Source organism: Equus asinus, chromosome 17, assembly GCF_041296235.1.
Source record: "Equus asinus isolate D_3611 breed Donkey chromosome 17, EquAss-T2T_v2, whole genome shotgun sequence".
Lineage (NCBI taxonomy): Eukaryota > Metazoa > Chordata > Mammalia > Perissodactyla > Equidae > Equus > Equus asinus.
The window spans coordinates 24,652,748-24,679,397 of NC_091806.1; the positions used below are offsets into that span (position 1 = coordinate 24,652,748).

At 35.8% G+C, this 26,650-nt stretch overlaps 2 protein-coding genes across 2 annotated transcripts; one reads left to right on the top strand and one right to left on the bottom strand.

Moving 5' to 3' along the window:
* Positions 1–3,405: 3,405 nt before the first annotated feature.
* LOC139040470 (olfactory receptor 5AR1) lies at positions 3,406–4,338 on the bottom strand. Its single transcript, XM_070487239.1, has one exon. It carries the CDS (start codon positions 4,336–4,338, stop codon positions 3,406–3,408), a length of 933 nt encoding a protein of 310 aa, XP_070343340.1.
* A 14,353-nt stretch (positions 4,339–18,691) lies between these two features.
* LOC123278018 (olfactory receptor 5AP2) lies at positions 18,692–19,681 on the top strand. Its single transcript, XM_044750210.2, has one exon. It carries the CDS (start codon positions 18,692–18,694, stop codon positions 19,679–19,681), a length of 990 nt encoding a protein of 329 aa, XP_044606145.2.
* Positions 19,682–26,650: the final 6,969 nt, after the last annotated feature.

The window sequence follows — 26,650 nt, forward strand, 5'->3', positions numbered from 1 at the left end:
AAGCCCCCAAGTACTTAAATACACCACTTAAGCTTTTCGTGTATTTTAATATCTGAACTTGGGCACTTTTGAGACTGAAATGTAGCACTGTTGATACTTACTCCAGGACAATAGGCAAAAAACAAGACTGCTTTGAGCAAGAGGGACAACAGTCCATGGTAACAACATCTTGCTTAGTTCTCACAGCAGCTCTATGTTGTAAGTATTATTGGTACCATTTGACAGATGAGAAAACCCTGGAAGGTGAGTCCAGGAATGATTTATAGATGAGGTGATGATTGATTTGTGACATAAAACACAAGTATGTGTTTTCTAGTTGGGTTAATGGTGTTTGAGTCACAGGACTAGTATAAGCAATAGTATACGGAGGGAGAAATTTCATGGCGTACTTGAGTTCAATGGGACTTGAGCATCTTGGAGGTGGGATATGGAAGGAAATGACTAGGATAAAGCTGAAAATGTAGAATTTCAGATGTTATCTGCAGATACCATTCATAGTGTGGATTTCATTCTGGGTCCCTATTCCACTCTCCTAGAACCAGGTCTGATGAAGGGGCTTGTTAGTGTGATTAACACTTAATCTAACAGAGTTAAGCACACAGACACCAACACAGCTGCTTCCAGAAACCCTCATGTGGCTGCACATTTTTGTAGTGCACGTAGCTCTTTGAAACAGTCTTGACAAGAAGCATAGCATTTCATTCCTTTCTTTTCATAAGTATTCCTTAGATGTCCATTATGAGCTTGCTATTGCAATGGGAGAAAGCCAGATACATCTTTCTCCCTTAAAGGCGTTCATACACGTATGTGCATCACTCTAAAATGCACACACACAGCCATGAGAAAGTTATAAATTAAAGGATGCTGCTGTTCAGAAGAGTTTTTTGTTTGTTTGTTTGTTTACCAGTCTAGTAGCTCAAAGAGGGCTTTCAAGGGATAGTATTTAAGATGGTCCTTGAAGGAAGTGAAGAATTTGGACGTTTTGAGACATAGAGTTGGAACTATCAAGGAAGCAGGGACTGGAGAGAGGACAGAATTAGGAAGGATACAGAAGTAGAAAAATGTGAAGGTCATTCAAGAAATGCTTTTACAGAAGAATCTGCTGCACAAGGAGAGCAGGGAGAAATAATATCAGAGAGGTAGTTTAAGGAAGAGGAGGGCCTGGAAATGCTGAGCAAAGGATTTTTGCAATTTTATAGCTCCTGAGTTAGGGAAGAGGGGTAGCTATGGGATAGATAACGAATCAGATTCTAATTATTCCAGCTATCCTCTTTAAGGCAGAGATTAAAGGCAGGGACTTAAGTTTAACTTCTTCCTCTGGGAGATCAGATATACAGTGAAATGTAAGAGCTTTATCCAATCCCGATTAAGAAAATCAGACAATCTAAAACCTGCTTGAAGTAGTAGAGTCTATTCAGATTTACCAGACCAAGAGCTATGGTGCAACACTGGTTTCCCCAAAGGTTGCTCTGCTAAAGGATATGTGACAGAATTTCAAGGAGCAAAGAGGAAGCTTCTCTAGAATCCACAAGTGGTAAACTCCCTATGCCCCAAACATTAAATTTCCATGTCCTTAAATTGGTGTCAGATCTTGAGCTTCATTCCAGTTTCACCATCAAACCCATCCATTGGACACCCAGCCAAAATGGCCCATGGACATGTCCGGTAGTTCCAGGCTCTTTGACTTTGTTCTCTATGTTTTCTTCTTCTCGAATTCCCTACCTCATTTGCCTCCCTCTTTATTTTTGGGCCATACCTCAAAAGCAACTCAGTCGCCCCCCGCTTCAGAAAGACATCCTGATCTCCTGAGAGCAAGTACTATATTTCTAGTTTGAGTTGACACAGGACTTTTTCTGCAGTTCTCTGTTGGTATTTATTCATTACTTTTTTCTGGTGAATCAGGGTAATTACATTTATATTATCTCCTTATGGATAGAAATCACATGAGGTCAGGAAATATCTCTATCTACCTATCTATCTATCTATCTATCTATCTATCTATCTATCTATCTATTACCTGTCTATCTATCTATCTTTAATATCATGTTGTCCATCAAGTCATAAGCATAGATTGTGTAAAAATCTCCCCTGAGTTTATATAGCTTGATCAGGGAGCAAGCATAATTGAATCTCAGCTTTATCTCACCATGATGTATCCCTTCTTAGGCATTTCTACATCAACTTTTGCCCTTTCAGCCTCTAGTACAGTGATTACTAACTCTTTATTGATTAAAGAAAACACTAACTCACGTGATTTTTGCAGTCTATTATACAGAACATGATTGATATATTTATCTTTCTTACGATTTTATTACTGGACAGTGTTTTTAATGTAAGAAAGAGAAGTCAGATATTTCAAACATAAGGCATTTATTTATCACTTAAACTAATAGGATAGATAAGGTATAAATAATAGTCTTTATTTTATTGATAAAGAAACTGAAGTACAGAGATATTAAGGAATTTATCTGAGATAATTATTGGCGAGAGTGGGACTAAGACCAAGGTCATCCAATTTCTACCCATTTTTCTCTTGCCATTATAAGTTGATATGCATGCTCTATCACCAACTACATGGGAAAAAATTTCCTCACTTTATTGCATCACACTGATAGCATAATTACGGAGAGTTAACATAGAAATGAAGGAAAATAACATCAAATAATGTTTATTAATTATTTTTATCTGACAGATTCTTTACAGAGACTATAGTTATCCTTAGAAAAATACTAAAAGATAAGCATTGCTATTCGCATGTAGTAGACAAAGAAACTGAGGCTTACAGAGATCAAATAACTTGCCCAAGATCACATAGTTAGAAATTAACAAAGCCTAGATGATGACTTCCTTCTAAATATTCCAAGCCTGAATGTTTGTCATTAGTCAGAATGGACAGTAGCCCTTGGATCAAATTTTGATTCTCTCTTAACTTTGACAAGTTTGTTTACCTGTCTGAGCTTTACTTTTATAATTTTTAAAATGAAGATAATGCCTATCTCTAATAATTGTTGTAAGAACTTAATGAGATTTAAACTGCTTTGATTATTGTCTAGATACACCAATCAATTAAGAAAGAGAAAAAGTAGTCCTCTAGCAACAAGGTCACCAACTAGAGATATAAAAATGAGATTCAAAGATCTTCCTGATTCTAAAGCAATTCCTATTTTAATTATAACTACGCTTGTTATAATACATAAATGTCTTTCAAAAATATTAAGTTTTATTTCCTTTAGATCATAGAGTTTATGGTTACAGAAAATTCATCAGGAATTAAGATTCACTCAGCAAATAGATGATAATTTGGGCAGTCCTTTTTGGAAATTTATTTGCATTTTCTGTCTGCTGCCATCATCCTTCTACCAGTATCATTTACCTGTGGTGATAACATATTTTCATTTTTTGTTATTATTGAGATTTTCTTCCAATAAGTTTTTTGAAAGCAGCTTTCACATCCTTGTTCCGTAAACTATAGATCAAGGGATTCAACATGGGGATGATAATAGTATAGAACACAGAGGCCCACTTGTCCTGGTCCAGGGAGTAGCTGGATGTTGGTCGTAGGTACATAAACATGACTGTGCCATAGAAAAGTGTGACGCCAGTGAGGTGAGACCCACAGGTGGAGAAAGCCTTAAGGCGGCCTTCAGCTGAGCGCATTCTGATGATTGCAATAAGGATGAAGGCATATGAGATGAAGATGATGAGGATGGTGCTGAATTCAATGAAACCACACAGACTAAAGAGCAAGATTTCACTGATGTAGGTGTCCGAGCAAGAGAGAGCCAAGAGTGGTGGAATTTCACAGAAGAAGTGGTTGATGATATTGGAACGACAGTAACTCAAACTAAAGGTGAGGGAAGTGTGGGCAACTAAACTCACCAGACCAGCCAGGTAAGAGCCCAGCATGAGAACCAAGCAGACTCGCTTAGACATAAGAGTGCTATAGTGGAGGGGTCGACAGATGGCCACAAAACGGTCATAGGCCATGGCAGCCAGGACATAGCACTCAGCATCCACAAAACCCACAAAGAAAGCAAACTGAGTGGCACAGCTGGAGAATGAGATAACTTTGTATTTTGTTAGGAAGTCAGCAAGCATCCTGGGGGCAATGGCTGAAGAGTAGCCCAGGTCAACAAAGGAGAGGTTGGAGAGGAAAAAATACATGGGTGTGTGAAGCTGAGTGTCTGTTATGATCAGGATAATCATACCAACATTCCCCACTACATTGATCAGGTAGACCAAAAGGAAGGCCCCGAAGAAGATGATCTGCAGTTGAGGGTCCTGAGTGATGCCCATAAAGATAAACTCAGTCACAATTGAGTGGTTTTCTTTATTCATCAGGTGTTCCTGGACTTGCTTTATTAGCTGGGGTGATTCTTAACAATCTTCCCAGGAATTAGATTCTATGACCCCTAGGATGACTCAAAGGACTTTGATGAAGGTGATGATTATGTGTCCTCTCCAGGTGTCCCGTAAAAATAGGAGAAAATGTTAGTGTCTTGGGAATGGTAAGTTCTTCTTGTCCAAGGACCTTGGTGTTCTGAGGTCATTTATGACATGGTACCAAATCTTTGACCTGATCTTTGCGATTATCTGTCTTATTAACTAGTAAAGAAGAGCAGTTTTGTGCGCCACTTACTTCTTTCTAAAACAAATCAAATATGAACACACATAATGAATAAATATCAACTCTCAGTGCAGGTAGACACACAAAGAAAAATGAAAGACTCAGAGATATCAAAGTATAACATATCATGCACACACATATCCAGAAAATGAAAGACTTGGAGCACAGGGTGCATAATATTAAAAAAGGCAATAGATAATCACAATTTTTAAAAAGCCAGGAGTCACTGAGTGTTAACAATATGTCAGCATGTTGAGTGCTTTACAAACATTACATAATTTAATCTCACAACAACTCCATGAAGTAGGTACCACCATTATTTCCCTCTCATATCTGAAAAGAACAAGACTAGATATTAAGCAACTTCAACAAAGTCAACAGTCAGTAAGTGGCAGAGCTGGGTCTGTCTGACTCTACAGTCCACTTCACTTTATTGTTTTTTATGTATATGTAATTTGATGGAGGTTAGATCTCTTTATTTTTGTGCTGCCTTTCTTTTTCCTGTCTTGCCTATCATACATGGACACAGAATTAGTCTTTTGGTTTCCCTGATCTTTAGAAGCACCCAGTGGTTTGGCATGGGACATGATCAGGGTGAAGACACAGCTGTGTCTGGATAATTCTATTGCCTAACCGACAGGTTGTTGTATAGCTTAGTTCAGAGTTAAGATTCAAGGATCCCTCACTCAAGGGGACTAAAGAGAGCATTACCCAACTCTGTAGTCACACGGGAGCATTCATTTGTTAAACTTTTTTCTCTTTGTTTGGATGAATATCTGGTCCATTGAAGAATTCTAAGAAGGAAGTAGGCAACACTAACCCAAAACAAAACACAAAGTAATTTTGGAATAAGTAGCATCCTCTACCTAAACCGGAAGTGAGAACTCAGGCTATATCTACTTCAATTAGTTTACTGATTAAGAAAGACAAAGAAGCAGGGTAGTATAATGTGTCTCACACGGGGATGTGGACATTCACAATAGGTTACCTGAAACCCGAGGGTGCTTGAAAGTAGTGCCCCCATCTTTCAATTTCTGCTTAGAATATAATCAAGCGCAACAAAGAAGGGTCTCCAACAATGAATAATCAGCACTATATATCTGCCCAAGGGTTTATAGTTTATAAAGTACTTATATCTACTCCTGTTCAACTCACTTTTAATATGCTGTGAATGTGTTCATCATTTCATACATTAGGTCAATTAGTAAACAGAGAATGAAAAGACAAACTGTATAGAATTTATTTTAAAAATACATTTCTCATAAAGACATTGTACCCATAATATGTAAAGAATTGTAAAACTCAAAAAGAAAACAATCCAAAAAGAACGGGCCAGAGATTTGAACAGACACATTAGCAAAGAAAATGTATGGATAGCAAGTAAATGCATGAAAAATACTCAAATCTTTTGTATTAGGGACAAATGGGATATGACTATGCATCTGTTAGATTGGTGAAAATTTAAAAAGATGGACCATACTGTGTTATCAAAGAAGTGGAGGAACTGGAACTTTTATCACTATTGATGGGAATGTAAAACAGTAAAAAAACTTAGAAAAATACTTTGATGGTATAGAATTAAACCTACACATATCTACCCTATGATCTAATCATTCTTTTCTTTTTAAATTTTCTGAGGAAGATTAGCCTTGAGCTAACATCTGCTGCCAATCCTCCTCTTTTTCCTGAGGAAGACTGGCCCTTAGCTAACATCCGTGCCCATCTTCCTCTACTTTATATGTGGGACACCTACCACAGTATGGCTTGCCACACGGTGCCATGTCCGCGCCCAGAATCTGAACCGGCAAACCCCGGGTCACCAAAGCAGAACATGCGCACTTACCTGCTGCGCCACCAGGCCAGCTCAATCCAATAATTCTCAAAAAACACCTGGGAACAATCCAACGTCCCATCCATAGATGATAGGACAAGCAAATTATAGCATGGCCATAAAATGGAATACTATTCTACAATTAAAAGGAATAAACTATTGACAAATTCAACATGATGAATGAAATAAAAATAATTAGGATGAGAGAAAACAGCCAGATAAAAAAGGGTATGCCTGATATGATTCCTTTTATAAAAATCTAGAAAATGTAAGTTAATCAATAGTGACAGACAGTTGATCAATGATGGCCTAGATAGAAGTGTGAGTGAGGAAGTGCAGGAAGGAAAGATGACCAAGGGGCATAAGGAAATTTTGGACAGTGTCGGATTGATTGGGATGATAGTCTCATGAGTCTATACACACATAAAAACATATCAAATGTTAAACTTTAAATTTACTCAATTTATTGCACATCAGTTATACCTCAATATCTGTTAAAAAAGAACAATTTGCCCCTACCCCAGTTCAGTTCATCTCACTACATGTGAATGATTATGTCATCTCATAGGATATGTTAATCAAGAAACGAGAACTTTGGCTGAGGGGACTTGAAACCTCACACAGTTATTTTGTTAGTTGCAGAATCAGCAATTGAATCTGGGAGTGCCAATTTCATATATAGTGTTGTATTATTTTGTCCCTCAACTTCTTCACATAGGAATTTGAAAATAATTCACCATGAAGAAAAAAATAAAAGATCTACCATAGTCCCTCCATTTTTCATCTGTTCTTGCACTTTAGCGAGAGAGTAAATAATACTATTGTGGACACCAGAAGGAGTCATTTAGTCCAATTTCACAATTTTATAAATGAAGAAACAGACCCAGGCATCAAGCTTGAAAATGCAGAGGTGATACCAGACTACAGTACTTAGTGGAATATGAGACCCCTTGTAAGAATACAGCACAGGGATTCATGACTGATCCACAGCTGGGTATGTGCTGACTAATTTGTTGCACTCAGAATATGTGATTAGACAGTCATTCTCTCATCCCTTATACATTCAAGGTTCCAGTTAAATGAGGAAGGATATGAGAAAATGTTCCACGAATCATAAAGCACCTGCATGCTCTCTCTTACAGTGTACAAACAAATTCAGGCCTTCCCACTTACTACTGTTGATTGCTAGTACACTACTTATCTTCTTGGAATCAGTTTTACATTTGTTAAGTGAGATTAAGACTTACCTTAATAACTTTCCACCAAAAATTAATTAGTATACCTATCTATCTATCCACACACACACACACACACACAAACACACAGTGATGAATTCAGTGACTGACATGTGCTTAGTGCTCGTGCATGTGGTAATTTTGAGTGTAGATGATTTAATTCAGTAGATGAGTGTGCACTCATAACTCTGAGAAAAAAAGGTTCAATGCTTATTCCACAGGGGTGATGTATCATGGATTGCCTCAAGCTTTAGGAAAGATGTGGTTTTAATTCTACAGCACTTCTATTAAAGGATAAAACACGTAGAGATGAAGCTATAAAATTCAAAATAAGGGCTGATTAAGAAAAAGGAAAAGAAAACCTTTATAGTTTTTTTTTTTTAGTCCCACGTAGCTGAAATTCAGCAGATCTGACTTCTGAGGAAATAGTGGAATAGTGAGTAAATAAGTATATTCTATAGTTACTAAACACAAATATTTTTAAAAGACCAGCAAACGTACTATAGAAGCAAATACAGGCCAGATATATCCTAGATTTCCATGCATTACCATCTTTTGCACATTTATATGAATAGAATACTAGAGTAAGAGTCTGGAATACTGGCTGTAGTTTTGGTTTTTGCACTAATTAACATTCGTTTCTATATTAGTTGTAGTTTCCTTATCTGTGAAATGAATGGGGTGGGGAATGCAAACTGCACGTATATTTCCAATTCTAGTATTTTCTGATTTTGGACTTATTATGAGATACCTAAAACACAAACCCATAGTTTATGTCTTCTTTTGAAATTTAAAAATTGTGTGGACCTAGCGCCAAGCAAAGCCATTTTCAAAGGAGCACTTGGCAGGGGAATGCTCCACTCACAAAAGGTCACATCTCTTTATCTTTCTGTCCCAAATACTGACCTGTGACCTGACCTGTTGGTGAGAGGTTGAAAGTCTCCTCTTGTTTTGATGACTTATACCGAACAGATATTCTGAGAAGAATCCAATGATAGTGAATCACTCTGATAATTGTCTGTGAGCTACTTGCTCATCCCACCTTTGGTCCTTCGTGCAAGAGGTATTTAAATCTCAGAGTCACGAATTAATCCTCAGAAGAAATATGATGAAATGCTTTCTGCAATTCATAGGAGACCCAAAGATTTCCTGAAATGTCATCCCCTAAGGAATTTCATTCTGTCTTCCGTAAGCCTTAATAATAAACAAGGAAACACAAGAGAATTTTCATTCGCTCTAGTTGTGGTGATTGAATCAACCATAAGTGCTACAGGGATTTTTTTCTTTTTTTTAACAGCCCAAAGCTGTCTTGTCATTCTTGTTAGTGCCTGGAATTGATTTTCACTCCTTGCAACCCTGTGTGCAGCACAGGGTGGAATCCTGCCTGGTCATTCTGTACCACCATATCACACAATGCTCCACTGCTGTTCATAGGGTTAGCAGGGCCAATTTTTTGCAAGTGGGTGGCCAGATCCTTCTTCCTAGTCTGTCTAGTATGGAAGCTAAGGTGAAACCTATCTACACATGGGTGACCCTGCTGGTATTTGAAATACCAGTTGCAAAGCTTTCAGCATCATAGCAACATGCAGCCACCACAGCATGACAACCAACAGATGAGTGCTATGGTTCCCAGACCTGGAAACAAGCCCAGGCTGTGGCAGTGAGAGCACTGAATCTTAACCACTAGACCACCAGGGCTGGCTCAGAGCTGCCTATAAGGTGTGATTTTGATGGTAATTTAGAAAGGTCTGTTTGCTGATGCCTGCAAGTCTTTTCAAAGAAGCCTATTCTTTCCATGTTATATGGAGTGGCTGTATTTAAACTATCTTAATGTGCTGTAAGGAATATGTCACAGAACAAATTAATGAGATTTGACTTTTTTTGAGATCATAGTTTGTTAAATAGGGAAAGGAAACTAACACTATTTGAGAACAGTTATTTGCTAGAGACACTGCAGGGCACTTTCACGTGTGTGATCAATTGAATCTTCTGACAATATTATTGCTTTGGCTTCAGATGAACTGAATGACTCACTGACTTACAAATAAAGGCAGTAAGTGAGAGTTGTTTAACATTTCCCTGGAGCACACAACTTAGAAGTGGTAGATTCAGAGTGGAACCACTCATCTATCTGAGTACAATGTTCATGCTTATTCTCCTTTGATAACAATCCTGAGAAGACTGCCCTTCATAAGGCAAAGATTCCTGTTCCAGGAAGAGATCTGGGGTAACTTACCAATTTTTTTTTATCCCTTGGTATATAATTTTAAGAAGAATAAGATGAAAGAAAGATAAGATTCAAATATTAAAAACAGGATGAAGGTAGTAAAAAAACAAAATACATGCTTTACGTTTTTGTTTTTTTTTAATTTCAAGAGATAGTATGCAGCTTTGTGTCAGCTTCCCATTGTATAAAGAAAAAGGAAAATGGGCAATTGTAAAATCTCACTACCTAAACAATTTAAAAAAAAACCCAGTTAATTTGGAAATGATATATGATCTAAGAGAAATTTTCCTCCTCAAAAAAAAAAGAGATTCAAAAATAAAATCAAAGAATTTAATAAAAAGAACCATTGTCATATCTTTCTCCATTCCTTCACTTTCAGGCTTTGTGGGTCCTTAAACCTAAGGTGGACTCCTGTGGACAGCATATAGTTGGATCTTGTATTTTCAATCCAACTTCTTTTATTTTATTCTTAAGTCTCATTTTATGATGAAAAGTTAATTCCTATTAACATTGACATGTTCTTTTATAATATTTGTTTTCAAGTCAAACTTTGACTTGAAATAAATATTTTTCTCTCATTTCTCCAGCTGCATAATAATCCATCGTGTGGATTACTGTTGTTTATTTATGAATTATCCCATTGTTAGACATTTGAGTTGGTTCTGATCTTTTGCTAATAGAAGAAAAAACACGATAATAAATAGCCTCATGCATGTGCTTTTTCCTACATTGACCAGTACATCACCTGTGTGGGTTCCTAGAAGTGGGATTGTTGAGTCAAAAGGAAATTTAAATATGCAATTTGCTAAATATTCCAATTTACCTCCAGCAATGTACAAATTCTTATTTTCCCACAGTCTTTTTAATAAAGTTGGTTGTCAAATATCTGTATTTCTCATCTAAATTTACCTATCTGTTCTCTCTCTCTATGTATGTATATATATATATATATATATATGTATAGGTCAATCTAAAATTTGGAAAGTATTCTCTGAAGGTAGTCATAATTTGTATTTTTTCTCATTGAGAATAATATACCAGTTGTAAATTTTTGACTCTCAGCTCCAAATCCATCCATCTCTGCTTTGCTTTAGTGATACTGGACATGGACACTGTTAGCATTTCCCCTTTTCCAGCTGGATAATATTATACTAGTCAGTGGAGAACACTAGAGGGACATTGCAGGAGGAAAAGGCTTCGTTTCCAATACTAGTGTGCTGTTTCCTTGTGGCTCAATGGTTTGTGGTAGCCAGCAGCATGTGCAGTACCCACTGGTGCTCACCCTTCATAAAGGTTGACCAGCACTCCCACAAGTAGCTTCCCGTCACATTCCATCAGCATCCCAGAGGTGGCTTTCTAGCAAGTCTTCCTGGCACCCCAGGGTGGGGGGGCTAACCAGTGAGTTTCAGTGGAACACTACTGAGTGGTTTCTTGTTTGGCAGATCTGGCCAGGGAATGTCTCTGCCCTATAGGGGCAAGCCACAGCCACACTGAATACAACCATGTCTAAAAGAGCCTAGGAGGTGGGGTCCTTTTCCAAACATGTTCCTACCTTGGTATTCTGCCTCAGTGCCAGAGGTAGAAGCACTCCCGGTATCTATTCCTCTTGTGTGCTTTGGACTTTTCTTGATCATTTGATAATTAACCCTCTGTTGCCAAGTAGTAAGTCTTGATATTAAATTTTATGTGATAGAATTACTGTGTGGTTTTCTGTCTCCTGACTGGTGCAAAGGTTGAATATATTTTCATATATTTAAGGGCTATTTGCATTTCTATTTTTCTGAAATGTTTATTCATATTTTGTGTCCATTTTTCCATAGCATGTTTCTTCATATTTTGGATTTCAGAAATATTTTTCTTATTGGTATTTATATTCTTTATATATTGGAGACATCATCTGTCGGTCTAGTTTATAATGTGTAAATTTTCTCCAATTTATCATTTGTATTTTGATTTTCCTAAGAAATTTATTACCCTGCAAAAGGTTTCATTTTCTTCTATTTTTGTTCTTTCCTTTTCTCCTTTCCTTTTTTTCATTTATGTTGTTTAAACTTATCAATTTTCAATTTTATTATTTCTGGATTTTGAGTTCTATTTATATTCAAAGTACAGAGGCAAGTAAATTTAAAATTGCTGTATTTGATAGGACAAAATACAAAATAATGGTTGTATATATTTTAAATACTTCTTCCAGTTATAAAGGACTTCACCATGTTTTCTTCTAGTACCTGTATGGTTTTTTTTCATACATTTGCAATTATGATTCATTGAAATGTTGATCATATCTCACAGGAGGAAAAGATCCAGTTTTCTTTTTTCCATATAACTATCCAGTTGTTTGAAAAAAATTATTTGAAAATTTATCCTTTCTCCACTGTTTTGAGGTGCTATTATCATATATTGAATTTTCACTTCATTTAATTTGGTCTATATTTGTATTTTTATTCTCTTCCCTTGTTCTTTCACTAATTCTATACAATTTATTCATCAATAATACATTGTTTTAATTATAATCATGCAAATATTATATGTAAATATATATAATTATAATACTTATAATTTTAATGCTTTTTTATCTTTTACATAAAATTCATAGTCAACTTATTTAGAAAAATGTCTGAGGACATTATTATTGGTATAACATTAAATTTATAAATTAACTTAGAGATAATTGCCTCATTTATATCATCAAGCCTTGCTATCAAAGAACAGGTATGTCTTCATACTTATTCAGATTTACTTTTGTATCTTTCTGAAGATTTACTCTTTTTCTTCACAGAGGTTTTACAAATTTCTTATTTGGCTATGTTTAGGTCCTTTATGTTTGGCAATCATAAATGGGGATCTTCTTTTCCATTTAAATTTTGTAACTGGAGAATTGTTTGTTTATATGAGGTTATTAGGTTAAGTTTACATTTTCTTAATTTAATAAATTTTTTCTCTCTCTTTTTTTATTGGTAGTAACAGTAGTAGTAGTTTTTATTTATGGTGTATTAGAAGTAACTGCATCTTGCACAGGCCAAATAAAGCTTTATTTAAAATAAAATGAATCTCCAAAGGCTGACAAGATAATTCCTCTTCTTGGTTTTGCTAAATGTTATAAAGTCTATTTGGAAAATAGCTAGTGACTAGCACATTGATGTCTTCTGGAACAGTGGATCTATACTCTTTCAGATCCAAATGCTATCTTTTTATAGCAAGTAGTTTATATTGCCCCTCTATGTACCTAAATGGCATTCATAGATAATTTAATTTACCTACACACATAATTTAAGGAGGAGACGTGAAAGCAAAATAATTTATAATAATATAATACACATTTTAGTAACTAACAGTTCAGCCATAACTACATAACGAAAAAGGCAGATGCTTGCATATATATTTAATATTTCCATAAACATGACAGTTAAAAATGCAGGCTGGTGCAGCTTTGTTGTAGAGGCAACTCAAGCAATCTTGCAACATTTTAGCTCATGACATAAATTTCTGAAATGATGGACAGCTCTTGGTAAAACCCCAAGCCAGTATTTTTTCCCCTTGTTACTTAAAAGATGCAGTTGTGACAAATTTGTTATATAAACAGTCCACTCAATAATACTGCATATTTATATATAAAATGTGTTTATATGTAAAATGGGGGTAGATTCAAGGCTTAGATAATTTGATCAAGTGTATCAACGGGCGTGATATTTGAAAATCGCATGAGGCATGGACAATTCTTTGTCGTTAGGGATTGTACTGCAACTTGCAGGCTTTTAGCATCCTTACCCCTTATCCATTAAGTTCTACAGTGTACATGATCACTGTGACAACAATTAATGTAATATCCCCAGAGGAAAAGCATCGCCTCCATTGAGACCTTCTCCTTGAAATTCTAGGCATCTGATATTATATAACTCTTCAACTAAGAGGTGATATTGCTTACTAAGTTAGACATTTAGCTACTCTACCTTTCCACCCCAATACCTCTGATTCACTTTTTATCCCAGCAATGAACACCGTCAAGACTTCTTTATTAGTCAGGGTTCTCCAGAGAAACAGAATAAATAGGAGATAGATAGTAGATAGATAGACATTATTGGAATGTCTTATTGGAATTTAGAGCCCCATAGAGCTCCATGAAACCTAACTGTCAATGATTTATCCCTTATGGCATCAAGCTCACACCCCTGTATTCACTGTGAATTCTTAGAATACTTCATGGAGATCAAATTGCAGCATAAGTTCTGATGATCCCATCTTGGTGGCAGAGAGACAGCATCATCTGGTGCCTCTTTGAATGACACTCAAGCTAGGATTAAAAATGAGTTCTTTTCTTATTCTGAAGCTGGTTGAGATTTCCTTAGCCTGAGGCTGACTAGGACCTACCACTTATTCTGTCCATGATTAATTACTCCTTTGTTGCCCAATGGTCTCCTTCCACCATTCTGTTATTAGCTAAGGTCCTTACATCCTGTGTTTCATACCACTGACCTCTTACTGTGTGTGATCTTTCTTCCAACCTCCATCCATAGACCAATTGCACAACTTAATCTCATATAATTTATCACACTTTGTTCCTATATAATAACTAATTCACACTTAATTTAGGAAAGGTTATTTATTTACTTCTTAAATAAATTTCCAATGTTTGCCAATTAGGTTTCAGACTATGTGTTGATAGAAGCTTAGTGTATTTTCCCTCCGAAACAAAAATTAAAAGTGGGGGGTTAAGACAACCAAAATAATGTAAATCTTGTCTGACTTGCTAGAGATAAAGCAGCACATCTTTTATGCCCTTGTGTCCCCCATCATTTAGTGCAAATTGCATTGATTAAATTGTGCTGAGAGACAAATTAGAGTGTCCTCTCAAAGTGACATAGATAATGTAAATGATCATCAGATATAGATCAATTTGTTTCACACTCTGTGTTTTCTATGTGGAAGATATATTTGGGCAAATGGGGAACCTGTTAAGGCCCAGTTCAGGCTGTGTAGGCTGATAAATATTTCTTACTCTGGACAGCAGGGAATAGTAACAAAGTGGGGAAACGCTTATTTATTAATCATCTATCTATATGGATTCGATGCAGCAATTTACATCCATTCATTTATTTTATCTGAAGAGTCACCCTGTGAGGTAGGCATTAGTAATCTAACTTAGACATGAAAAAGCTAAGGTGAAAAGACATTTAGTGCAATATCCAAAATCCACAATCTGTGAGACACAGAGCCAGGATTGAAAACCAGGACAGCCCTGTTCTTCTTGCACCTCCTCCCATTGGCCCTTCACCATGATCCAGGCAGCATAACTTCTTATATGTACACAAAGTCCTTAGAGAAGGCAGGACCAGAGGTAGAGGGGCTACCTCTAAAATAGCTAACCTGCTATGTTGTGTATTCTTTCAATGGTCCCATGGGACCAGACTACCAACTATCAAGGGAGAAAGAAAAAGGATGCTTAGTGGGGGTTAGGAAAATGGAACTGAAAATTCCTTCTCCCCTGGGCCCAGGTGTCCTGAGGATAAAGAAGAGAAATATAAAAGGGACATGTGATTTTCTTAGTTTCAGAGGGGAAAAACAAGTAGAGTAAAATGAGGTGACACGAGGGATGAAGTCCTCACAGACTAAAGAACAGGAAATATATCCTATTTAAAATAAGTGAGGATGCTTATTCCAGAGTCTAGTCTAGAGACTCTACAATTGGAAACAACTGCAATAAATATTAGAGCAGCACTGCAGTGATATATTCTGTATTTTGAAATGTATTTTACCCTAATTTAACAAATTGGGATACTTATCTTTAAGGAAAACTAAAAGAAAGAGGAATTCGATGTCTGCTGACTGCAGAGTAACTCTCTTATGACAGGAAGGGTGGAAATGGTTTCAATTTTCCTAAGTCTGTAACAGATGGCGTCTAAAGTCTGTTCCAACTGTGCCTGCAGCTTAACCTGGGTGAATTAGAGTGAGTCTCAAAGAAGAAGGCTTTATGTTTTTTTTCTTTTTTGCTGATTTTAGGCATCGGGACGGGAAATAGAAAGAGATCAAATAGAAGTCAAACAGTTAAGAAAGGTAAGAAAATCACATAAAGGTTTTTGCCCATGTAACTTACTGACCTGAAAAAATATTCAGAATCCTGTTTATTTCTCTAGTCACCCATAGACCCGAAGTTCCAAGAGAACTGAGGGGCTAAGAAATTATGTTAAATAAATGCTCTGCTCCTTTTTATTCTTACCAGACATGTAAATCATTAGGAGAAATGAGGGCAGCAATAAGTAAATATAATTTTAAGGTCTTTTTAAGCACCAGCAATTCTGAGGAAATCTCATTATTATTTTAACAAACTCTTAGAAATTAAAAATCCAGATCAAGAGTCTCTGAACTCTTCAGTGCAAAATCTCAGCAAGGGGAGGGCTATTTCTGCAGAGAAGCAGAAAAATATATTTGCCAAAGTAGAGGGTAGATGGAAGCACGCAGCTTACAGCACCAGATGTAAAACAAATGGTATTTTGCTAATAATGCAAATTAATGAATGTAAGCTCTAGGAAGGAAATTTTTAGTTGCTGTAATTATATTTTCTCTTTAGGAGATATATGGAGTTTTTAATGTAATTAAATGTATTCTAGTGCATTAACGAAGCTCGGAGAATTACAAGTTCAATTGTCCTCTGTATTAGTGCTCACATCTGTTATTGAGAAGGTCATTCCAAAGGACCTCAAGTGTTAAGAGAATAAGAGTTGCATTCCTTGAGTATAAATTAGACTTCATTAGACCAATTTTGTGATTCTGAGCAAGAGTTATAAACTTTTTGTACCTTTTATGTGCAAAAGAGGATTAAAACACTGGCTACTTCATAGAATTTAAATAAAATACTGTAGGAAAAATACTTAACACGGTGCTTATAGAGCATGGGAAATGTTCAACATATTTTAGTAGATTTTAGGACTTGCTATTTTTACTCATCATTACCTATCTTTGTGTGTCTAGTACAAACACAAAAATTGTCTTTGGCATTTAATTTTTTCACTATTTCTCCTAAAATAATACTCTCAGGGAAGCTTTTTGGTTGAAGATGAGAGAAAAAAATCTATTCCTTCTTTTTAATTCCTTCTTGAGATGCTGTTATTGGAATTCAAACAGCAAGATTATTCAAAGTAAGATGACTTAGGCTATATATCTGTCCAGTGAAATATGGAGAGAGGTGATGTAGTGTTCAGGAACAACAAATAATTTGGCATCAAGAGACCTATCTTCTAGCTCAGGATTCACTATCACTTAGCTGAAAAAGCCCTATACTTCACTGACCTCATGTACCAAATATGGTCTTATTAATACTTTTGGGATAATAATCTGCTTATATCCTTCACTGTTTTGTGTGGAGACTCAGATAAGATAATTGGTGCAATGACACCCATTTTTGAAAGCCTTGTAATACTGTACAGATATGGCAGGTTTTATTGTTGGTTGAGGTACTGAGCCCCTATTCCAATGGAAGAGCAGATCATGGATAGGCAATTCTGCATATGGCAGTGTCTGTGAGAATGGAACCAGTTCCTGCCCACTCTTCTCCCCAAATGCATTCAGTAGATCCATTATCTCCAATGTTAACACAGGTATTGGATTAATTTCAACCCATGTTTTAATTTTAGACAGTATCAAAGAAATTACTCTTGTGAGTGTTAGTGGATTTAACACTTTGTCTGAGCTATGATTTGACAGCTGGCCTAATACACTCTTATCCATTGCTCAGTAATCTGAAGTCATGGAAGAGGGAGGGGATTAGAATGAAAGTGGAGAATTCCACTGGAGCTTATGTTTTTAATTAAGTTAATTAGATTAAGTTAATTAAAGTAAATAATTTAAATTTTATTGTCACTTAAATTTTCACTTGGAAGATCTAGGTTGGGCATCTAGTTTGAATTTTCTTTTTTTTGGTCCTGTATTTGCCTTCATTACAAGTTGCAAATGGTGAATGTTATTCCCACTTACATGACCTGGTGGTAAATTATTCCAGCAATTCAGTATGGTGACTGGAATATTCCATGTGGTCTTTCTGGTTCTGTTGTCATCCTGTGAATCTGAGTGTGAAGTAAGGATTTCCACTGCCGTGGATTGTTCTATTACTTTCATTTGTTTTTCTACTCATTCTTACAATCTGATTCTCTAAATATTGGAGGGAATTATTCAAAATTCTCAATATTTAACTGACATTTTTCTTTTCTATAGATACTAATACTGGGAAATTAGAACAAGGCTGGACCCATGCTAGCTGCATGGGACTATCCTCTGTTTTTTACCCTGGCCAGCAACTTTTAAAGTTCCCTTCTTCTCCAGGAAATTCAACTCTTTTATTCTTATTTGGTACTGTTGATTAATTTTACTAACTTTCAATATTTTTTATTCATTCCGTTAGTACTGTGTAGGAATAGTCAGTGGCCTGAATTCATTTCACCATCTTTCTCCAGAAGTTGTGTCTAGAAGGTATGTTAATAAATCGATTACTTTATTTATCATAAATAAAGAAGAGAAAATATCAGAGGAATGTGTTCTTGTAATTATTCAATGAATAGCTAATGCCAGGCTTGGTCTTTAGTTAATGGATATTAAGTTACTTGTTTCAAGATCATTAGTACATAGACAGCACATCTAGAATTCAGACACAGTCTTTTGATATGACAGCAAGTCCAATACACTTTTCACTATGTTTTTCACTTAGTGCTCTTCATAGAATTTGTATGTGTCTATGCCAGTAAAAAGATGTTTATAACTCTGTCATGCATTCATATGACAAAATGTCATGTTCCATCTTCTCTCTTATTGTAGCTCAAATGATTGGATATATGAAAGAGGTCCAACACAGGAATCAAACAGAAGTGACAGAATTTATTCTCTTAGGACTCTCGGACAATTCTGACCTCCAAGTTGTCCTATTTGGATTGTTTCTGTTAATCTACATGGCCACACTGGTGGGTAATTTGGGGATGATTGTGTTAATTAAGATTGATCCCTGTCTCCACACTCCCATGTACTTGTTTCTCAGCAGCCTCTCCTTTGTTGATGCGTCTTACTCTTCTTCTGTGACTCCCAAGATGCTGATGAACCTTGTGGCTGAGAATAAGGCCATTTCTTTTAATGGATGTGCTGCCCAGTTCTACTTCTTTGGCTCCTTCCTGGGGACTGAATGCTTCCTGTTGGCCATGATGGCATATGACCGCTATGCAGCCATTTGGAACCCTCTGCTATACCCTGTTCTCATGTCTGAGAGAATTTGCTTCTTGCTAATAGCTACCTCATTTCTAGCAAGCTTTGGAAATGCAGCTATACACACAGGAATGACTTTCAGATTATCATTTTGTGGCTCTAATAAGATCAATCATTTTTACTGTGACACCCCACCTCTGCTCAAACTCTCTTGCTCTGAGATCCACATCAATGGGCTCGTGATCATGGCTTTCTCCAGTTTTAATGTCATCAGCTGTGTTGTGATTGTCCTTATTTCCTATCTGTGTATCCTCATTGCCATCTTGAGGATGCCTTCATTGGAGAGCAGGCATAAAGTCTTCTCTACTTGTACCTCCCACCTCATGGCTGTCACTATATTCTTTGGGACAATTCTCTTCATGTACTTGCGCCCTACATCTAGCTACTCAATGGAGCAGGACAAGGTTGTCTCTGTCTTTTACACAGTAGTAATCCCTATGCTAAATCCTCTCATCTACAGTTTGAAAAATAAGGATGTAAAATGGGCCCTAAAGAAGATCTTACAGAAACACATACTGTAAAAGCATGTTACAAATCATCCTGTTATGTAGAAGAAAATTTTTTTTCATATTAATTTTATTGTCTGATTGCTTAAGATTTTGTTCTGTGTTAAGGTAGATTGTTTAAAATGGGGTCTTCTTCTTAATCTCCTGATGTCTTAAATGCATATCCATGGGCCTTTATGATAAATCAACACTGTAGGGGAGGGTAGTGTCTGGTAAAGTATCAAAATACTTGAAATTGACTGATCTGGGTTTAAGTTCCAATTTCAGTATGTAGCTTTTCTTAATCTTAGTTGTATTATATATACATTGGTGTCTTTGATTTGGATCTGAGAAAACAGGCTCTGAGACTGATGCAGAGTTCTGATTTGGATGCAGGAAGTTTATTGGAGAGTGTTCCTGGGAACAATACCTATACGGGAGTTAGGGAAGCAGAATTGTGTAGAAAAAGTTGAATTGTGATGAAATTACAACACAATACTCAACCAATTCCCCATGGAGCTCTGAAGCTCAAGTGATCCTTCAGAGACATCCTAAACTGTTAAAAAAGAGCCATGTATTTGTACCTCCATAATTACCAGTTTGGGATATGGATCACTCATTGGGAAAGGGTGTAATTTTGGGCATGGCAATGTCTCTCAGCAGGAACATTCCAAGAGCAGAACTCAGCTGTGAAATGTCAGTTGCCAATTCACTTGGAAGTTGAGGAAATAAATACTTCAATCCTTTTAGGCAAATTTGAGTTGTGTACCACAGCATCCATTACAAATAATAGCACTATTTCACTCACATGGACATCAGGAGTACCAAATAAGATACAAGAAAGAGTCTTATCGGGCGGGCGTTATAATAATATGGACACAACAGCAATAGGTTACTGGCTTTTTGAATTAATAGGAATACTTTAAAGGTAGTACTCAATGTACCTTAGCTCTTTTATTTCCTTTTTTTTTTGTAAGGGAGAGATTAGCCGTGAGCTAACATCTGTTGCCAATCTTCCTCTTTTTTTTCTCCCCAAAGCCCCAGAACATAGTGGTATAGCCTAGTTATAAGTCATTCTAGTTCTTCTATCTGGGATGCCACCACAGTCTGGCCTGATGAGCAATGTGTAGGTCTGTACCCAGGATCTGAACTGGCAAATCCCAGGCCACTGAAGCAGAGCATGTGAACTTAAACACTTGGCCATGAGGCTGGCCCCTACTTTAACTTTTTAATCTCTACCTCTGTCAAAGTTTCACATAATTCCCAAAGAATATTTATCAAATTAAATTATCTGTTTATTGCTCATTGTAGTGGAGTAGTGGGATATCAATTTCGGAGCAATGGGGAAACAACCTTCTTTGATAAGATGGCATGTTGAAGGAAGCCTAAAGATTTGGAATCAGGTAAATGTTTGCTCCCTATTTCTTTCCCTTCCACCATTCACTGCAAACCATGAGAGAGAGCACCAGTGCCCTGCATGCTCCAAGTGAGAACTCCTCCTCCCTGAGAAACTTATTAGAGACCACAAAGGATGCGTCAACTCATCCTGTCCACGCTGAACATTCCTTTCATCTCCTTAAAACTTCCTCTTTCAACTGTTAACAAAGATTTCTCTCAAAGACATTCAAAACTGTATTATGACTGGCATCCTCCTTCATGTTTGCTTTCATTTTTACTTACCTACTACAATATCCATCCTTTAACTGTTTCTTGTTCACCCACCTAAGAAAAATGGAACTTTATCATTTTGCATCACCATTCTCATATCTATATTTAACTTATTGACCAAGTGAGATTCCATGATCCATCATACAATGACTCATTCTTAATCACTCTCAATTCTGTGGTTCTACTTGCTCTCCATTCTAATCATCTGATTAAATCTCAAGTTAGTTAAACTTAGTTGTTTCTTCTCTCTGTCCTCACTTAAGCTGGTTAGCGCAATTAGATAAAATCCCTCAGTACTTCACTCTGTTGCTGATCTTGTCTCATACTTCATCCTCCAAAATAAAAACAATTAGATAAGATCATCCTCATCTTACCACTCTAAATCTTTATATGTGTACTTTTTTTCCCACCTGTCATAATGGGTAATATATCCCTGCTTCTACCTAAGACCAGTTCTTTCACAGCTTTGGAGCTTTCCATGAACTTTACTTCAGAAATTATTTCTCTACTCTCACCAAGCATCAACTTCTCAAAGTCTATTGGAATATTCTCATGTTTATAAACATCATCTGGTATCACTCTTCTTAATAATTTCCTTGGCTGAAAGTCCCATGCAGTCACCAACTTATTTGTCTGCTCCTTTTACAATTGATCTTTTCAAAAGAAATACCTCTAGTCATTGTCTCTACTTCCTCATACCCCATAACATGTTCCAATTGTATTTTTTGTGAAGGAAACATGAGACCTTAACTCTATTTCATGCAAAGACTGCTCTTCTATCTTTCTTTTACTTGATGTCTCAGGAGGATTATCAAGGTTAACTCCTTCAGCTACCCAAAATATGTCCCTCTTTAGATTTCTATATCACCTCAATCTTCTCATTTTGCTTCTACTTCTACTGCCATTTCTTCCCAGATAATTTTGATGGCTTTTTCTCATTCTCTTGCTGGTTTCCAAATCTCAGAGCCAAAGACTTAATTCTTTACATTGGTTCATTGGTACCTTTGTTCTCCACATTCACCCACTTCTTACATGACCTAAGAAGTCTTCAATGATTCCAAAATCCATATCTCCAGTCCTTCTCTCTCTCTTGAGTTGCAGATTGATATATTGAATTGAAAACCTCACATCTAGGGATTTTTGACATATAAAAGGATAAAGACATTAGCATTCCTTACTTAGTTTCCATACTCATACAGCTATAAAATAATCACAACTTTTGTACTCCTAGGTGGGTGTTTATCCTAGTATCATACCTGTATGCCATTGAGCTTAAAACATCCTTTTCCAGGGGCCAGCCAAGTGGCATAGTCATTAAGTTTGCACACTCCTTTTCAGCGTCCTGGAGTTTGTGGGTGTGGATCCCGGGCATGGACCTAGCACCATTCATCAAACCATACTGTGGTGGCATCCCACATACAAAACAGAGAAAGATTGGCACAGATGTTAACTCAGTTACAATCTTCTTCAAGAAAAAAGAGGAAGAATAGCAACAGATGTTAGCTCATGGCCAATCTTCCTCATAAAAATAATTATATATATATAAATATATAAATAAATAAAATAAATAAATATATATAAATAAATAAAAATAATTATATATATATATATCTCCTTTTCCATGTTAAGTTATAAAAGGTGTTTTCTGTCATACCTCCTTAGTTTGTGCTTGGAACAAGAAAACGGACACCCTTAATATCTGTATTTATTCATAATTCATTAAAAACTCTTCACTGATATACAAAAACTGCACATATTTAATATATATAATTTGATCAATTTGGGCATATGCATACTTCAATACAGCTGTTAAAAACACTATTAATAAAAAACTAGCAATGAAACATATACTGGAGATGTAGCAGGTTAGAAAACTGACAATGATCTCACGTAACTTATATTCAAGTGAGGAAGACATTATTGTTTATCCCAAATGTACATACGTGTATGCCTAGGGGTGTGTGTGTGTGTGTGTGCGCGCGTGTGTGTATTTGACATGGATATGAGTGAAGCTTTGAAGAAAAGTAAAGGAGGCAATAAAATAGGGAGTGATGACATCAGAGAAGAGCTCTCTGTGGAAATAAAATTTGAGCAAAGACAGAATAGGGATAATGTCATATGAATGTCTGTGGAAGAACATTCCAGTTATACTTACAGTACATACAAAATCCTTGAGGCAAGATTCTCCTTGGTTTGTTAAAGGAATAGTAAGGAGTCCGGTATTGTGGGCCAGAGTGAGCAAATGAAAGGAGGGAATAAAATAGATTCAGGGAGGTGTTTGTAAAAAGTGCCAGATCAAATAAGACTTGTAGTTCTTAAATAGGTCTTAGACTTCACTTTGTTATATTACTTTGTAAGAGCTGTTTCCCCCCACTCCAGACTGTAAGCTGCATGAAGGAATGGACAACATTGATTTTGTTGACTTCTCTACTAGTACCAAGGATACTGTCTGCTCCATAAAACAAATTCACTAAATATTTGTTGAATGAATTAACTAATGAATATTATGAGAGCTGAATATGAATAGGGATTATACTTTAAGTGGAATTCTGAAGTTTGGAGGCAGGATCTGAAGAGTCCTGCACCATTTAATTCAAGTTCATGCTCAATGGAGTCTGAGGATCTTGAAATATGTTTTGCACTTCTCTAAATCCCTAATTTACTCTCCAGCGTTTAAGTGGTTCACTGGAGAGAATGTAGTTCAATTATCAGCGTAAAATAAGTGCATGTTTTAATTCTGGATTAGCACATTTCAAGCTTTAGACTTTGTAGCATTTTGCAGAGACTAAATCACAAGAGAATGACAACCACTTTAAAAAGACTGACCTTCTGCCTTGGTTTCAGAAGCAACATTTTGTACTCTTTGTTGAATTAATTAACCATGTCTTACTTCTGTCATTGGTTATGCCACTTCTATTTTCATCAAGGTATACATTTAACATTGTAAGACAGAAAACATATATTTCTCCAAAAGTCAATAAATAAGATAAAACTAAACTAATAAACACCATCACTTCAGTGAATATTTCTTAAGGACAGAATGTAAGATGATTTAATTTATCTCAAAGTGTTCAGATATAGAAAGTTTCCAAGAGGACTCAAAAGTCATTTGAGTAATTAAGACTAAACATCTCAATTGGAATATGATTTAGTTTCAGTTTTGAAATAAAAGCAAAATTTACTTGCAATCTCCTATCTAAAGAGAGCTGCTGTCAACATTTTGGTGTATTTTTTTCCACTTGGTTTATCTTGCAAACTATCATTCCATCATATTGATGCATCCTACTATTTTTAAGATTGAGTCATATCTCTATGTACAATCTCTATGATAGTTCCTTTAAGATACATTTCTAGAAGTATAATTACTGAATTAACTGGTTTGAACATTTTTAAAGCTCCTGTTAAATTTCTATGGGTAAATTTTTCTCCACAAAATTTCTAACACTATACTTGTGACAAGAAATATTTGATAATTATCATTTCACTGTACCATTATTAATATTAGAAAATATTATTTAAGTTTACTTAACTGAAATTTTTGAGAAAGTATTCTGGGTTTTTTTTAATGGAAACAGTTTTGAAATGTATATTTAACAAATAAAATACATCCGTTTGCTGGTTGGCTTTCGTGTTATTTTTGATGATTTCTCACATGAAGAATATTTGGAAAAACTTTATCAAGTTTTTGTTTTGTACCTTTTCTGAATTTTCAATTTAAATAAGAAAATATCTTTATGTTATTCATTTTTCATAATCATATTTTGTAGGAATACTTTGAATTGTTCTAGATACAACTTTGTTGTATGCTGTAATGTTGTACATAACTTTTCCTTCACATTTTAACCCATTTCCTTCTATTATTTACTAAGCAACTCCTTTTTTCCCCACTGATTTGAGAAGTACCCTTTATCGTACACTAAGTGAATCCTATTTTGGTCTATTTCATCTTTTCCTTTGACCAATGTATAATTCTATTTTAAACCAAATTCTTATAATTAATGTGCATTTAAAATGTTTTTAAGTTCTGCCAGAGGAAGCCCATCTTCATTATTTTTCCCTTTCGAATTTATCTTAGGAGAATGCAAAATGGATGCTTCTAGCTATCTGATGTTTAACTCAGAAATTATGCATGTGAATGCTCACTCTAGAAAGTCTATGCATGCATATTAATAAAGATCAAATATGGCTATAGACACAAAATATACCCATGAAATTACTTTAGGAACATGGAAAGTATTTTGGGATTAATAGAATTATTATGACTTCGTCCCTAGATCCAATGGGGAGGTGGCCACAGAGAGGACTGTTTAGGGAAGAAAGGTTACAGATGAGTTAAGGAGTTTTTTTTGCCAGAAAGGCGGAGAGGAGCTTGTGGCCTATAAACGAAGCGAAAAGCATTTACCTTTTCCACATTAATGCTGTGTATTTGTTAACACTTTTACACAAACATTTATTTTTCCATTATACCATTACATGTCCGTTGTGCAACGTTATCTTCCAGTGACTATTCTCCAAAAGAATGGACATGAGCACGCATACTCCTCAACTGGGAGTCATTTCAAACAGTGAAAAAAAATTGTAATGATCCACATTAAAAGAAATATTAAGTTTTCAAATAATTGGAAGAAATATCTCTGAGCTTATTTGCAGTGAAGAAATTCACAGTGGACAAGTCACTCGAATTTGACCGTAAAACAGGCATCTGATATTTTGGCAAGTTTTTGCCCTGGATGAGGTAAGGTATTAACTTATTAAGATATGATAAGTTTATAGATATCATATGAATTTCTAAAACACCATCATACAAATAAATGTTGAAGACTATGTAGAGAAAATAGATAAAAATACAACATGCTAAAATCAATGAATAAAAATATTAATAAGGAGAAATATGAATTAACAGATTGTTTTGTTTAGGATCTACATTTAAGAGAGTTCAAAAAGACTGGCACTTTCTATGTTGATGGTGTCAAGAAGGATGAGTCTGGAAATCAATTTGAAACTATGTTTTAAGGAATCTTAAAAATGTTTCCATCCTTTTGCTCAGTTCAATTTTAAGAATGCGCTGAACGTATAATAAGAAATGGGAGAAGATTTTCGTACTAACGTTTGTTTTATAATTGAGAAAAAGGAGACAAGCTAGGTATTAAATACAGGTAGCCCTCACTTTACACAGTACCAGGTTAAATGAAACCTGTACAGACTGGAAACGTGTCCTTGATTTGCATGGGTCTCAATCACCACAGCACTGTGCAAAGTGAGAACTGCCTGCATTTAACAGCCAGTTAGGCGTGGGCATACACCAGACAGAATACAAGCTGGCTATAAATATCTAGA

Bases quoted from the DNA above. Each gene is read 5' to 3' on its own strand.
- LOC139040470 (XM_070487239.1), bottom strand. From the start codon at position 4,338: ATGAATAAAGAAAACCACTCAATTGTGACTGAGTTTATCTTTATGGGC.
- LOC123278018 (XM_044750210.2), top strand. From the start codon at position 18,692: ATGTCATGTTCCATCTTCTCTCTTATTGTAGCTCAAATGATTGGATAT.